This window comes from Manduca sexta, chromosome 23 (genome assembly GCF_014839805.1).
Source record: "Manduca sexta isolate Smith_Timp_Sample1 chromosome 23, JHU_Msex_v1.0, whole genome shotgun sequence".
In the NCBI taxonomy this organism is placed as follows: Eukaryota; Metazoa; Arthropoda; class Insecta; order Lepidoptera; family Sphingidae; genus Manduca; species Manduca sexta.
The window spans coordinates 14,382,127-14,398,280 of NC_051137.1; the positions used below are offsets into that span (position 1 = coordinate 14,382,127).

General features: G+C 37.5%; 1 protein-coding gene across 2 annotated transcripts in view; it reads left to right on the forward strand.

The window, feature by feature from the left end:
• Nucleotides 1-16,154, forward strand: part of LOC115445976 (dual specificity tyrosine-phosphorylation-regulated kinase 2) — a 71,882-nt gene that overhangs the window by 35,888 nt on the left and 19,840 nt on the right. Inside the window, exon 2 of one of the 2 annotated variants that reach the window (XM_030172502.1) lies at nucleotides 4,477-4,624. In XM_030172502.1, the coding sequence (XP_030028362.1) occupies nucleotides 4,477-4,624 (148 nt within the window). Of the gene's footprint in view, nucleotides 1-4,476; nucleotides 4,625-15,924; nucleotides 16,015-16,154 lie in introns of those variants that run through there. The other variant, XM_030172504.1, reaches the window with a different exon arrangement.

Consider the following 16,154-nt stretch of genomic DNA (forward strand, 5'->3'; position numbering starts at 1 on the left):
TGGTGAGACGGCAATCCGAATAGACCGTAGAGGGATCAGGCGCAGGACCAATGGCTTTACGTGTTTTTCGAGGCACGGGGGTATCACACCGCCAACTTCCTGACTCCGAGCTCCCTCTGATAATTTTAAGACAGACACGGTTTTCCAACCTCAGCGGTAGTCATATTCGTATCATGCCTCCGTGGCAGTCACTCCTGAGTCAGTAGAAGTACAATAAAAAATAGCTACGTTCTCTTCCAAATATACTATTGATTGGCAGCGGATAAGACAAAATGCTGGTAGTTCGTATCTACCAGTGGTGAAGGGTCCATATAATCCGATTCCTGCCAGTTTCCTTTATGTAGAATCTAATTATCATTAGAACAATTCGCTTTTATGTATATTAGTAACTATATGTAGTGCTGGGTTTCGTTTAGGAAAATTTTACCTTTCGCCACTGGTCTCCCACACGGAATCCTACTTAAGATGACGTATGTAACTTAAGACATGCTCATTGCTCAGCCTTGTTAAGTCGGAAATGCGAAATTAAACTAATACTTAAAATTAAACTTTGATTGGTTCGGCCTCGACATTTACGGACCGCGGTTCCACAAGAAAGTTTGTGTAGCATGCAATGTTTAATGTGCGGAAAAATGTCGTTTATCAAACTATTATTGTAAGCAGAATAATTTGTAATCGTACGAATAGAATTTTTTGACTGCAAACATTTTTATGAAGAGCAGGTAGCGGTCGACCGCACCGAACCTTCGAATGTCAGATATCTGACATGCTCAGTAAAGATCAGGTCAAAGTACCCGGAACTGGCGGGAATGCATGAAAAGATTAATGAAGGTGGAGGAAGTGCGAGAAGTATGCCAGAATCGTGCAAAGTGGCAATCCTCTGCCTACCCCTATGGGATAGAGGCGTGGTGAGCATGTATGTATGTACGTAAAAAAAAAATTATGAGCTTTCATAGGGCATTAATTATTTCATCTTTGCATCATCCAAAGCTTGACTGGCTGAGATACCCACGACATAAAGTTCACCTTTATACATTGATCACTACATAGTATAAAACAAAGTCGCTTTCTCTGTCCCTATGTATGCTTAAATCTTTAAAACTACGCAACGGATTTTGATGCGGTTTTTTTTAATAGATAGAGTGATTCAAGAGGAAGGTTTATATGTATAATAATAACATCTATTAAATAGTGGAGAAATACTGTTATGTTTTTATGTTATACCCGTGCGAAGCCAGAGCGGGCCGCTATGTTTTTATATACAACGTTCACAGTTTTTCTGTAGTGTATTTAGTATCAGCATTGTACCGGTGCGAAGCCGGGCGGGTCGCTAGTGTAGGTATAAACAGTTGTCAATAAATAAACATCAAGTATTGGAGTAAGTAAATATCAAGACGAAGAACATTGATACAAAATTACTGTAACCTCAATAACCTTACCCAATACGGTCAATACAGTCTGAAGTGCCTTTTGTAACGGAGCACAATTCAATGACCTCCTCCAATCATCACCCCCCTTCAATTCGAACAAATAATATACCTTATATTATTCATTCGTTTTCAATATTCTTTATACTACACTATAGTTGCAATAATTTTAAAAACAATCTAATACTGAACAAAATAAAAAGATATACAGGGTAATTTTAACATTGCGTTACTTAATGAAACCACATACTTATCTACTTAAAAATAACACTTTACAATAAGTTACTTGAGCCGATGATGTAAAATAAAAAAAAAGTGTTTCAAACAAAATAAATATTAACAAAAAGTAATTTTTTCGCGCTCTGATGCCACTACTACTACTCTAAGAGAATTCGTCGCTGCGACATCATGCTCTCAGAAATACACTCACGCACACGCGATATTCGCTTTCAACTACAAAATAATCAGAAATTCAGAAAACTAAAACCAGAATTTTTGGTGAAAATACTCGTTATTAATAAATGATTTTAGCTCAATGTCAGCAAAGGTGCGAGCATGTGGTTTCATTTAGAAACGCAATGCCAAAATGACCCTGTATAATAAAATATGAAATCTCTTTCCTAAGCATTGATCACTTACCAGATGACCCAATTGTTCGTTTATGAGTCACTATGGTTTAAACTTTATATTAATTCTAACTAGTACAGTAATGCAGGCGAGGGCGGCGTGCTATCGCGGCGGGTACGACGCGCATTCAAATTTAAAACGTCTTCATTCTGAATAATCGGAATATTGCTTGATAAATTGCAGCAGATTGCGATGTAATTTATGTATTTAACATTATAGTGTCACCCCTTGATCTAGGGGTTATGTTTGGGCCGTAGATCAGGAGGTCCCTAGTTGATTTTTAAGTCGAGCAAGTTAACATATTGTGGGATTTTTAATACGATTTTTTCGGGTATTAGATTACGTAGGGTGATTGGTGTCATCCATGCAACCAGCCAAAAACAGAGCAAATTTTTTTCTGAATCAATACTAAAAAAAAAAAAAAGAATATGTTCCTTTTGTATCGAAGATCAAATAACTAAAAGAAATGCTAGCAAGTGCTTTAAAGAAGGCTATGCTATGAAGCACTCCTTATCCATTGCTATAAAGTGACCCACAATTCCAGTGCCCTCTAGCAGCGCCCACGCAGTAACCTTCACTATGAGGAGGTATGCGGAGTCTTAAGGCTTCCTGCAGACGTAATAAGTCAGTTAGGCTGTGGCGCAGTTTAATATGCTATAAATAGCTGCCTTTGTGGAAAAAGAAAAATTGTACTATTGGTAGATTTCTTTGAAGTAGGTAAAAAGTATTTAGATTTGTTTAGATCGTATTCGGATTTATTGTTTTAATTTTCTTGTCGACAACGTTCGTGGTGTTTATCTGTATACATATGAGTATTACCATACCGTTTATTTTTCGTTATTTCATTAATTATTTTTATGGCTTAATGCAATTTTTAAGGATCTAAAAGTCAAAATATTTACAGGAACTTATAATTTTAAAAACATTTATAATTCAGTTGTTTGTGTAATAATAATACAATAACTTATAAATCCAATAATGACGTAATCTAACAATAAACGTTGCTTTCTCAATATACTTTCCGCGTATTTGTACAAGCTCGTTTTTTTGCAGTACACCTGCGTCATGAACACGTGACCCGAAGACTCGAAGTTTTACCTACCGTATGGAATTAATTGAATTGACCAAATAGATTTTTATCACGAAACTAATTGTCCTGTTATATACCGAAGTTACAGGCGTCATGGATAAGAACGAATGCTACACGTATTGCAAATCAAGGATAATATTTTACTGAAAGGATATTAGCCATTTTTATTAATCTGCACAGTTGCTCTAGGAACTTTAACAACGGTCAGTTACAGTGAAATTTGAACTGAAAGTGACTTAAGATATCCGCTGTCGTTAATGCCAAAACATTTTTAAACAAAATGAACCCGTTTTCTAGTTTATTTATTATTTTATTATTATTAAATATAATCTTACAGGAGCTACACCCAATATATTTACATTGTCATATGGCCTATTCAAATACTGATATTTATGTACAGGTATTACATATAGTCGATACATTAAGTATAATTAGTACACTATTAATAGTTACTGTTTATATGGAGGAAACCTTTGTATAACTGGCAACTGCCAAATAGAACTTAAGGGGCATGGAAGGCATACTGACAGGGTTCCCTTTGGGTATAGAAAAATTAGTCACTGCTAGAAAGTACAAAATAATCCAATTACAGCGGCACCGTGCATACAAATGCTTTCCTTTGATAGCATTTCTCATTGAAGTTCATTAGTACGGGAGGTAGTCTACGTGGAATGTCATAAAAGGCCTAATTACAACGAGGAAGATATCTAAAACCCCTAATAAAGGACACATGTATGGGAAAAGAAAGACAATATACGTACTATGAAACAAAAATAAATAGATATTTAGCATTTTTAACATTTATTTGTTTGATATTAACTCAAAACTAAATAGTATTTAGAACTTGTATCAAAACCTTAACTTATTTACTAAAAGACAACCATTTTAATCAAATTAGTTAATAAATTAGGAAAAGAGCAAGAACATAGAAATATAGCTAGCGAAATGCAATGATTGTGAACGTTCGTCCGATCCTAAGCAAATTGCAAGCAAAAATGTATCGCCAACGCTGTGGTCCGCTGGCCAGCCGGTTCAGTTTCGCGCCCTTTTTCTTCTTTTTTTTTTGCACAACTGACTACGTCACCTTGCTCATTATATATTATATATATTTTCGTTTGCCTATGTGAATTAATCCTAAGTTTCCAGGTAATCTTAACGCAACAGGTTTTTGGGTAGTAACAACACTTAGCAATCTTAGCAATGACTTATTGCAAATACCTATTTAGATAAGATATAGCGGGAAGACATCTTGTCTGAAGACTCAGATAGTGTATTAATAGACTAGAAAGATAATTTACATTTAAAAATGCTAATTCCGGTATTTGTCCATAGTTGCAGATAGAAGGTGGCGCGGGTGAAGGTCCTGGCCCCCCGGTGAACAACAACGCGGAGGGCGCAGTGGCCAGCCCCCCGCGGGATGACAACCACAACCCCCCACAGCAACCAGCATCGCCAAGAGCAACTCCGCTCACGCCAGCTGGTAAGATACTACCTATATATAACGTAAACGGCTTGGAGTATTCGTTCCATACATCTACAACGCACGAGCTATCCGTGCGTTATATTAACTACTTACAACATTGGGTAAATAAACAGGTTTCTTTTTTATTGCTTTGAATGACGAGACGAGGTCGCCATTCACCTGATGGTAAGTCATACAACCGTTCATAAACAGTGGAAACACCATGCAACACCTTGAATTACAAAGTATTGTTTGGTATTCCACTGCACTCGCCATCCTGAGACACGAGATATTAAGTCTTATTATGTCCAGTAGTTACACTGGCTACATTGTTCTTCATATCAGAACACAGTAGTGACCACACCGCTGCTTGGCTGCAAAAATGGACATGGCGGTGGTACCTACCCAGGCGAACTCTCACATATGAGACCTTTTTTTTTTTTTTTTTGGTTTCGCGGAGAAATTGCCTTATTACTACCGCCCAGTATCGTGGGGGGCGACTGAGCGGTTATGCTGGGGTAACCGTGCCTTACGGCCCGGCGTTGAGCCGCCCGGATTTGATGGTGACCTTCGGGCGACCGCCGGACCGAGTCCCTAACCCTATATACAACTTAACCTATGCACGGCCTATCAGCTAAAACTCCGCGGTGGCCCTCTTCGGCGCATTAGGGACGACTGCGGGCTTCCTCTGACGTTGGAGTGTCTAGTCTGCGACCGCAGCCGCCCCTGCGCGGTGCCGCCTTGCGGCCCGTCTCCTATGGGGGGGGGGGGGCTCAGAAGCCCCCACGCACCGAAGGACGCCCTCGGCGTCTACGGCAATGTAAGGCCAACAGCACACTGCCGTCCATCCCGGGGGTCAACCGAAAGATGTGCAAAAATGCACAAAAAAGCACTAGGGCGGACAGCCCCCTGCTGCCCGCCGACGACCCCCTTCGTGGCCCCTATTAGTCGCCTCTTACGACAGGCAGGGGATACCGTGGTGGAATTCTCCAAACGCCCCCATTCCACAGGGCGGGGCACATATGAGACCTACCATCATTAGTAGGTCTGTCTTTGAAGAGAATAAAAGTATTTTCTGAAAAAAGATCTGTATAATTCAACTTTATAAAAATTTAAAAGACAGCGATTTTACAATTTGAATTAATTTTTGCAACTGTCGGCCTGATTTGGAATGGGTAGGAAATAAGATAATTAACGGTGCTTTGTACCCGACGCCTAGAGGTCCCGGACTACAAGACATTTAAATGCTAATTCCCATTATTATCTACAACTTCACCTTTTGTAGCTGAATTAATTATCTTTATATCGAGTTGGGAAGACACAATATTTTTAGGACTTCTTGGGAATATTATTTTCAGAGCAGACTTATTGACGGAACGTTCCTAAGTGGGAGTACTGATAGACGAATTTAATCTAGCAGTTACTAATATAGTACATACTTAAGTTTGTGAAAATGTTTGAATGTTTGTAAGAGGTAAAAGCAAAAACTACTGAACGAATTTAGTTAAAATTTGGTCCACGGGTAGAACAAGTATTAGATTAACATATAAATTTTTTATTCGAAAACAATACATAGTGAGTTTTGTATAGAAAGATCATTCACGCAGCCGAAGCCACGAGCAATACTTAATATATTTATACAGTCAGTTTCACAAAAGAAACATCTGGTGTTATTTCAATATAAATTAGACCATACCAAAGGTCATATTGACTTTAAATTAGAACTTGCCTCCAATTTCTGAAACTCAAAGGTAACTTTAATGAACGCGCTTGTTTACTTAATTTTTTAAGGATCAACTATTCAGGTTATTTTAAGGATAATTAATACTGGTAGAGCGACGGCCAATGGACCGACTTGAGGGCATCTCATGCTGAGTTGACGCCCAGGGCACTTGCAAGAAACACAAAGAAATTTGCTGGTGGTGGGATATATTTTATATCTACTCGGGTACCAACCACCGTACATAAGGTGTCAAAACCCGCCGTAGTGGCACACATAAGTGTGTCGCGTTCCGGGTTCAGCCTGTTTATATCCGGTTCCAACTGGCCGGCATAATTGTGTCGACCGTCGTGGGGTATGTTCTCTGTGGAAATTCAAACAGACGTATACATGGCGTGGTAGCGTTCGGACCATCAGAAGTCAACTGCCTATAGATATTACTAACCGTGTGAAACCAGAGCGGGTCGCTATTTCCCCATAACTTAACAAATTCAAATTCAACATTCTACGAGATAACTACTAACTACTTGCAACATCAATTTGCAAATTAAATTGTGTCGGCAAATTGCTTCGAAGTTCTGAGTTACATCGTATACAGAGCCTTAGACTAATAAAAAAGGGATTACGCGTTGATACCGGTATTGTGCAGAATAAGCCTTGTTGTTAGGGGCTATTGTCTGAATCTTTTAGGTAACTTGAGGTCAATATTTGCCTATGACAAAGATCCGTATTGTATTGTCTGTAACGAAATATTATAAACGTTTTATCAGTTCCGTTGCTGGTGTATATTACCAAAAAAAAAATCGTGTCCTTCCTTTTCTTCACCAACCCCTCCTTTTCCCACTTCCCACCTCTACCCCCTCCCTCTACAAATGGGTCCCCATTGTCGTTAAGCCGGGGTGCCTCCCGGTGTTGACAACGAGGAAATATAGGCTTCCATGCTCCGCACGTTCGGGTTTCCAACACTAAGCATATTGAATTCCCAGAGCAGTGGAGCTTGAGGTAACCTAAAGTCCGCAAAAAAAACAAATTTTCGTGCTATTCTATACGTGCAAGAGAAAATTACCGCACTGCGCCTCATTTTAATATGTGATTCCAAATTTTGTAGTCGGCCAGATAGCAGTGACGAAAGGTCAATATAGCCCGGTTCTTGGCTATATACATCCTTCGTCTTCGGCTTCCCTTTATATAGTATTTAAGTGTCATTACAATGATTTGCAGTCCACATTCATGCATATTTGTACCTATATGCTATGTCGGGTTCCATTTGAGAAAATTTCACCTTTCGCCACTGCCAGATAGCAAACATAGTGAAAAATATATAACGACAATACAAAATTCTACATTTCAAACATTTGAAATTCTAGAAAAAAATCTGATATGCAATATTTCTCATGTATTTAAAGCGAGCGTATAAAAATTGATGAATAATGTTACAAATGTATCTTCAAAAAATTTAAATATATGCTCCATTGTAGAATCAGATCGATCCCGCGACCTCAGATTCTGTAATTTGTTCTCTTCCCGTCGGACTTTCTCCATTTTTGTCGGTGGAATTAATATGTTTTTTCGCTCCGACATTTTTTAACTCTGATAACTATTACGGCTTCATTGCGGAGTTTGAGTCAAGGGTAGGCCGGTGGGTTACTGGGCCGGCGGTTCGTTAGCACAGCAACACGTTCCAAACAATTCTGTACCGTATATTAAAAATATACCGTCCATTTTACATCGTCTATGTCTCAATCTGGAATTTTACAGGCCAACCGGGTTTCATCTATTAAAATTTGTAGCAGTATTTAAATTTATTAGAATTGGACCGCTTTTGTTCAGTCTAAAAGGGTTTTTATGTTTTACATAATCGCTTTTTTAATTGTCTTTTCGGATTAATTAACATGACTTTAATTTATTGGATCATGTCAAATTAAGGCGTGGTATAGTATAAAGAAGGATTTCATGAAATTCATCGATTTTTGGCACAATGTTAGAGCTATAGACGAGTATGTGTTTCATTTAGTAACGCAATGTCTAAATCACCCTGTATAATAGCCTGTATGTATAATTCCCTGTATACCAGGGTTAGTATTACCCCAACTAATCTATATTGCCACTAAACCGATATGACGAGACACGATAAAGATTAATACGACGCGTTGGCGCCAATTTATCTGATACTAGACACTACTCCGACATACGTAATTGATTTTAGCTATTCGAGAATATACCGAAGGTGTTCCTTGACTGATAGAATGTTCAGGTCAGGTTATAATTGATTTTGTGGTTAGTTTTGGCTTGAAGGAAAATCTTGAGGATGTCTAGAGAGAATGGGTCATCTAACAATCTTCGTTAAATCAGACGGTTAGACGCGTTGCCAGTTATAAAGTAAAGTAAGAAAAAGGGATTTTGAAAGGGTGTGGATGTTCGAGGTTCCGAAAATCTCCGTATGCCGCTACAGGGGTAAAAGGCAACCCTTAGGCGCCGTCCAAATAATTACAGATTTGCGTGTGACAGTGTTTCATAAATATCGAAAGTGATATGTACATGTTATGGCAATGGCCTTTACATTATAGTCTGTTCAGAAAGAGAACCGTTGTGGGATTTGAGGTCGCTACTGTGCTTAATTACCTTTTTTGTTTAGTCTCAGCATTTTTCTAGACAAAAAGCACTCAATACATCACGTAAGATCATTGAATAACTAGGCCATATGACATGACATGAGTTTAACATTTACCAGATGACGGGGAAGGGTTGCCATGTAAAAATTGTAAAATTATTTCACTTTTCGCCCACGACGGTTCTCTTTCTGAACAGACTATATCGTGTTATAGCATGGTTATGTGCTCTACGTGTGTTTAGTGCTATTGCCTCTGTCTATCTATTTGGGAGGCCCCCCGAGGCACTTCTGGTGGGGTAGGTCTCCCCACCGAACGCACGCTCATGCACGGGAGACATTTGTCACGGCCCTAGGCAAACCGTTAAGTGTGTATACCTCATAGTTGCCAATTCACATTGAGGCTTGTGGGGCTAGCGAATATTTCCTGGCCTTCTTCCCTCCTCCCATCCTTAACGGGTTCTTTTTCATCCCTGCACTCTTCCTATCCCCAGAGATCCCCTCCGAACTTCCCTCCAGGACCCTGCAGTAGCTAAGCCAGGGGATTCCAATATCCCGTACGTAGGTTTCCCCTGGTCTTCACTGCGGGCTCCGATACAATAAAAACTATTTGGGAGGAAAGCGTGAGCATACGTTATGTAACACTTGATGACGAAACAGCCAATTTATCAGATACTAGATACCCGCCTGTTGAACGCAAATTGATTTTAGAAATTCCTTCGTGAATATTCTGAGGCGAAACCAATCTATTGTAAACATAAAGTTAGGGCATCTTGTTGAGGTGATTTCTATTTGCACTTGTTCGTTCACGTGACTGTTTAATGTATATTTTATATACGAACACTGCAAAATATCCCCCTAGTACCTGATGGTAAGCGGAGTGGGATCCAGTATGTATGTCGACTGACGAGAGATGGTTATCCTTCTTTTATGGCCTGTTGTTTATTGTACAATGGAATTATTAATATGTTATCATTAGCCACAAGATGTTCACTACTGAACGAAGGCACCCAAAGATTTCCAGTTCGACTAGCCTGCAGCGAATTTTCATTATTTTTGTTTCAAATATAGACTTCTACCCACTATGAAATTAAAGCGTCAGTGACAATTTGAGCGGATACTGTAGTTTGCTTTGTCTAGTTTAAACAAGCCTTTTTCAAAGCGCTTGTCTGAATACTGTCGTAACGAGAGCTATTTCGAAAGTTCGCTTTACCTTCTAAGTATAAAAAAATAAGCAACATTTGTACAAAAATCTTTTAATTTTCCAACAAATCTCGTCAGCAAACACGAGTAACAAACGTATAAAATCAAACTTTCGGCGCTTCGCACGTCATAACAAGGCTGTTATGTAAAACTATGCGGCTAAATAGCGAACACCAGCCTCCGGGGAAATTAAATGCCTTCATCCAGTCTCGGCATTTTTGACGTGTGTATTTTTAGATACAGCCCGTTCAGCCTAAATTATTTATAATAATGCATCGTGGGAAACGTAGCCTTCTGTGTATGATAATTTATAATAGCGCCATCTGTTAGAATTATTTGGATTTTGATTCTTTTTTTTATTATAGAAAACATTAAAATTATCTACTTCTACGTATGTTAAAAAAAATACATTAATTTTATTTTTAATCTACTGCCAAATCCAACTACCGGAATTTAAGAGAAAAAATCCGTTCAATTAAATAAATTGCCGCGTTCGGTAATGTTAATTCTTTTAGAACCGTTAATAAAGTTAGGAAGGTACAAACTAAGTTTACTTTTTAAAAAGCGAAAGTGAAGGGATAGAATTGCTTTTTCCAGACGCTATCGAATATTCCGCGAAATAGACTAAAAATAAAAATGTTATCGAGGACGCATTTGCTACCAATAAAATCGTGATGATTTTTTAAAAATCTTACTTACACGCCATTTATCTTGAAGAAGGTTCCCGCCGGCCTTCGGATGTAGGTCAACAGGGCAGCCCCACTTAATTGGACCCAGAGAAAAACATCTAGCCGCGCCGAGCCAGAGACGCCTTATGATTGCATCGATTTAAACATTTTCATATTTTTTAATAGTTATATTTCCTACTTAATTTGGACAGGAGTTCATAGTCTACAGTTTTCTGTAGACGATTACTGGTGTGTAGGTCTCTCATATGTGAGAGTCCATGTGTGTAGACCGTAATGTCTATTTCTGCCACCAAGCAGCAGTGTGTAGTTACTGTTGTGTTCCGGTTTAAAGAACATTACTACTGGATATAATAAGATTTAACATCTCATGTCCCAGGACGGCGAGCGCATTGGGATACTAAACAATACTTAGATTTATTTCTACTGGTTATGGGCAATCGTATCGCTTACCATCAGGCGAACGGCAAGCTCGTATCATCATTTAAAGCAATAAAAAAAAATGCTTGTTATTCTAATGACCGTATTAGGCCATTGCGGACAAGACTTACATCCTCTTATTAATAAGATGCCAGTGTGTGGGACAGTATGCTATTAACAATTATGTATTAATTACTATCAAAATAATGTTTACGGCAGGCATAATAAGGCCATTATAACCCAAAATTGCTTTGTGGATACTCTTTGGCCACGGCCGTGTCGAAATGTGTACCAAAACTCCGAAATAAGTTTGAAATGTCTCGTTCGAACTTGGCCAATTAAATCACGAGTGTAATTAAATTGAGAAGTTTGCGGATTGGTTAAGAGAACGCAGACGTGTCCGGTCACCGGGTTAAATTAATCTGGGTTCAAAACCGGAGGATGATCAACTGACACTAAATAGGTTTTGCTGCAGTTTAGTAATTTGTAAAACAATAATATTTTTTATTTGGTAAGTATAATAATTAAATAAATCCCGAACCAATATTACTAGACAGTAGAGGTATGTACTAGATATAGGTATACTGCAGAATTAATAAAGATGCATTAGAAATTGTAAAAGCATAACATAAATTATATTCTAAAGCGGATTGTGGTAAAACCATTTATTGCGAAAAACGCCTAAGATTTTACTGTTCCGTAAAAAAGCAAGATTGCTATTTTGTTTTTGGTAGGCACTTAATATGAAGCTGACTGGCGTCTTTTCCTTAATTTTATTTAAGTACCGGCTAGTATTATAGTCTTTATTAAAGAGGATCTTTTTCATAGATATTATTAGCTGCGTGGTGTCTAAATAAAAATAGCGCATATTATATTTGGTTAAAACTAGCGCAGCCAAAATTATTACAATGCATCTGATACAAATAAAGTGCAGTCACTGTCTTATATTGTCGTCCAGATAGGTTTTGTCTCTCAATGGTGTCCAGAGATAAAAAGGCTTTATAGGATAAAAGCCAGCGAGTTTTATATTTTACTTACAGTGGGTTTGCGACATTTTTGCTATTGGTACCTAATAGCGTGATGTTAAATAGTCTATAGGCTTCCTCGGTAGGCTGTACAAAACTAAAAGAATTTTATAATTCTAACCAGTAGTTCTTGAGATTAGCGCGTTCAAACAAATAAAATCTCCAACTTTAAATAATAGTTTAGATGTAGCTAGATAATTAAATTTAAAATGTTTTTGATCGAGGCTCCGTGTTCGTATCTCCGTCCATCTTATCTTAGAATAAAAATAATCAAATGAATATTAAAACATAGATGTATAGAAACCATATATTTTACATTGCATACATTTTCAGAATCCGCTCACTAGTTACCATACAAACTGTGCCTCTTTAGCGTAAATGAATATAAAATATAATACCATTAAGGCGTACGTTTGAGCGGTAACAATAGCCGCCGATGTCATTGTTTGGGTAAGCGGATTACGCCGGCGGGTCGCAAGTTCGATTACGGACCGTTACGTTGTTCAAGCGGTGGCTCGGCTTTGAAACTTTACATTCATATTCTATTTACTTAGTAGTATTGTGAAATGGTTTCAAGAATGCTTTGTCGTTTACTGTATTTACTATACTGTGGTTTTCGTAAGAAAAGCGTACGCATCTCTGACTCTTTTAAGATGTGTGTAATATTTGCAAATTACCTCTTGGTTTGACGGCGAAGGGGTTTATGGAGAGGAAACCTCTGTACCTGTAAAATTATCTATAAGAAATTCGAAGGTATGTCTTAACAATATGCTTTGAAATCTGTCAAGCCGCACTAGGCCGGCGTACTAAGGCTTAAACCCTTTGAGTAGTAGAGGCTTGTGCTCAGTAGCGGGACCAGTATGTCTACAGGTCCAGTATTATTATAATATAATAAATTCTCAAATTCTCCAAACGCCCCCAATCCACAGGACGGAAAACGTTTTTGGGTTTAGAACCTGCGGACATTCGCCTCGACAGTCCGTTCCACTCCCAACAAGGCTATACCCGCTTCAGCTATTATGTTGCCGATTTAAAATAATTGAAATTTCTATACCGAAACTGTTCTCTGAAATAACCAAGTCTCAGAAACGACATTATTATTAATGCAATGCAAAATCGAACCGGCGAGCTTAAGGTCACTCAACCACTACCCCTCCATTTGCAGTAATAATGTTTTCGAGTGCATATTCCCATTATGTGCGCGACGCTGCGCTGATGTCAATTTTAGCAATACGGCTTCCATTACTCTTCGGAGTATTCGGTAAATTAAATGAAGGTAGTCGTAGTGGAATAAATCTAGTTTCAATTCTGTCCAACGTGAGAGGGAGCTGAAGATAATTTAATTATTATCCGATATTGTGATTCAAAAGTATTCTATATTGTATTATATTTTCCTATTATTATATAATGTCTTTCATTAATTGTCCATGGAGAATGCTGTGTGAACCTATGAGTAGTGTCACTAGGGGGTGAGAAAAGAAAATAATTAAAATGTGTATTGAACTATATTCATTTGGAAAAATAATTGAAGTTTGTTCAGACTTAAACTGTCTAAAACCAATAAATTCTTGGATGAATAAATTTTGTTTATTTATTAAAAGGAACAACTCACCAAACATGCACCGATACCTGATCAATACAAGGTTTCAAACAAAAAGCTAAATGTTGTTTTAATTACGAGTCGTCGCAGCATACACATAATACAAAATTAATAAAATATTTGGGGGGAAACGGGGGTACATTACAACATGTTCATCCGCTTTTACATGAGTTTGGTTGCTTAATCAGAGGTGGTCCTCTGAAAATCTCTGAAAACAAATGATATATGATGATGAATAACAAAATGATGATGATATCCACCACTATTTTCGTTCACTCTTTTCGTTGTCAGGATAATAGCAACCACCTATTTTCGGCATAAAAAATCGAGAACTAATCCAACGAACAGACAATATAATAAAAACTTATACAATACTAACCAACCGACGCGGCCCGCGCTCACACGGACAAAAGATTCCGCTCTCTGAAAGTATTCCGGAAAACGTCTACTCGCAAAGATAAGGGCACTTACGTTTAATATGGAGATTGATGGCGGAAAACCGAAAAAATCTTTTGTAAGTATGCATATGAAAAAAGTTTGATGGACAACGATGACGATTAATGGAATTTTTAACTGACATAAAAAGACTTTCTTTTTACCGCTATTTAGTTGATATGTATTTACATCGATTACGCTAAGAATTGTGAGCCAATGTGCGTGATTTTTATTTTGTTTAATAGGGCAATATCTCGTGATGGTCCTATGAAACAAAATTGTTTGTCTTTTTGGAAATTTGTCGAAAGTATGAACGAGTCTTCTAAAGGGATGATGTTGAGGTGATTGCATCTACTTTCGTAAAGTTTGTTTGTACTATGATATTATGTAGATGAGAAGGCATATCCCATCTGACAATAATTATAATTTCAAACTACTGATGTGTTTGAATTAACTGACTTATAATGCCTGACCTGGTCAGCTTTGAGGTCTGTTTGGCTTTGTACCTTAATCGCGTTGCCATTACAACAATAAAACAGTTGTTTAATATATTTTTTTTTTGTATTATTGTCTAAAATGTTTGTTACATCTGTTAAATAAATAATCAGAATTATTCTCTTATGTACCCAGCCACAGCTTTTCGGGTCTTCAATAAAATATAAATATGGGAACTACCGTTCGAAACCGACCTTTCGCAAATCAGTGACGGATTTAGTGAGATAATAGAGGGTCATGACCCAAAGAACATTTTTTTTGCTGTCTACCCGTTTCGTTTAACGGAAATAGGCATGGCACTGGCGCCATGTTTTAACTACAAAATAATAACCTTAAACTCAAATACTTTTAATAATAGAAATATTCATTCTACTTAAAATACGTGACTACAAAATATTATTTTATTTAGATTTGATAACGCTTACTCAGTTGACTTAATACCAATACGGATCAACAAAAGCTCATATTGTTAAACCAAAAATAATAATGAGTACATAATTTTATAAACTAATCCAGTTACAGTTAAGTGCTAACGCTTAAGGTTTTTACTTTTTAGCACCCGCTGAATATCCAAATCCGACCCCATACTACCCAATGCGTGACGTCATACTCCCGAAATAAAATAATAGAGCCTAAATTTAGTCCCGCAGCCTCTCGGGCGGTTAACCTTTTCAGAGGGAACAGTAAGATTAAATGGCGGCCTTTGAATAGAAATTTACGGTATTTAAGAATTGATTAATAGGTTATATTTTAAACGTGAATTTTGGTTTATCGAAGTTTAAATAGAATCGTTTTAACGGAAGTTCTTTGACCTTTTTTGTAAGGTAAATAATGTCAGGTCTTTCATTGGTGACACTTGTATGTCGCTAAACTAAACATTTATATGTTTCCAAAGAGAATTATATTGTATGATTCTATTGTAGTCAAAGACTTAGCATCCGTACCAGGTTGATTTACAGCCCAGTGCTCGTAGTAACTTGTATTTCAAAGTAAATTAGGGAATGCGAACCTTTTTTGAACATGCCTTTATTAATGAAAACACGTGGCCATAACTTGCTTTATTAAAGGATATTGACTTAGTAATTTGACATCAACTATAATCAAGATGGTGTTGCTATTGTTTACGGGCAATCATTATAATTATTACTAAACGGATGAATAGCTCGTTTTTCCTAATATTGTGTAAACAGTGGTGAAAGGTGAAGTTTTTCGAAAGGTAACCCGACACAAATATAGGCACTAATATGTATAATTGCGGTCCGCAAATCGTTCTGATGATAATTTGATTTTACATAAATTACGAAAGGAAAGCCGGTAGGAATCGGATTATATATACCCTATATTTAAAATGTCTAT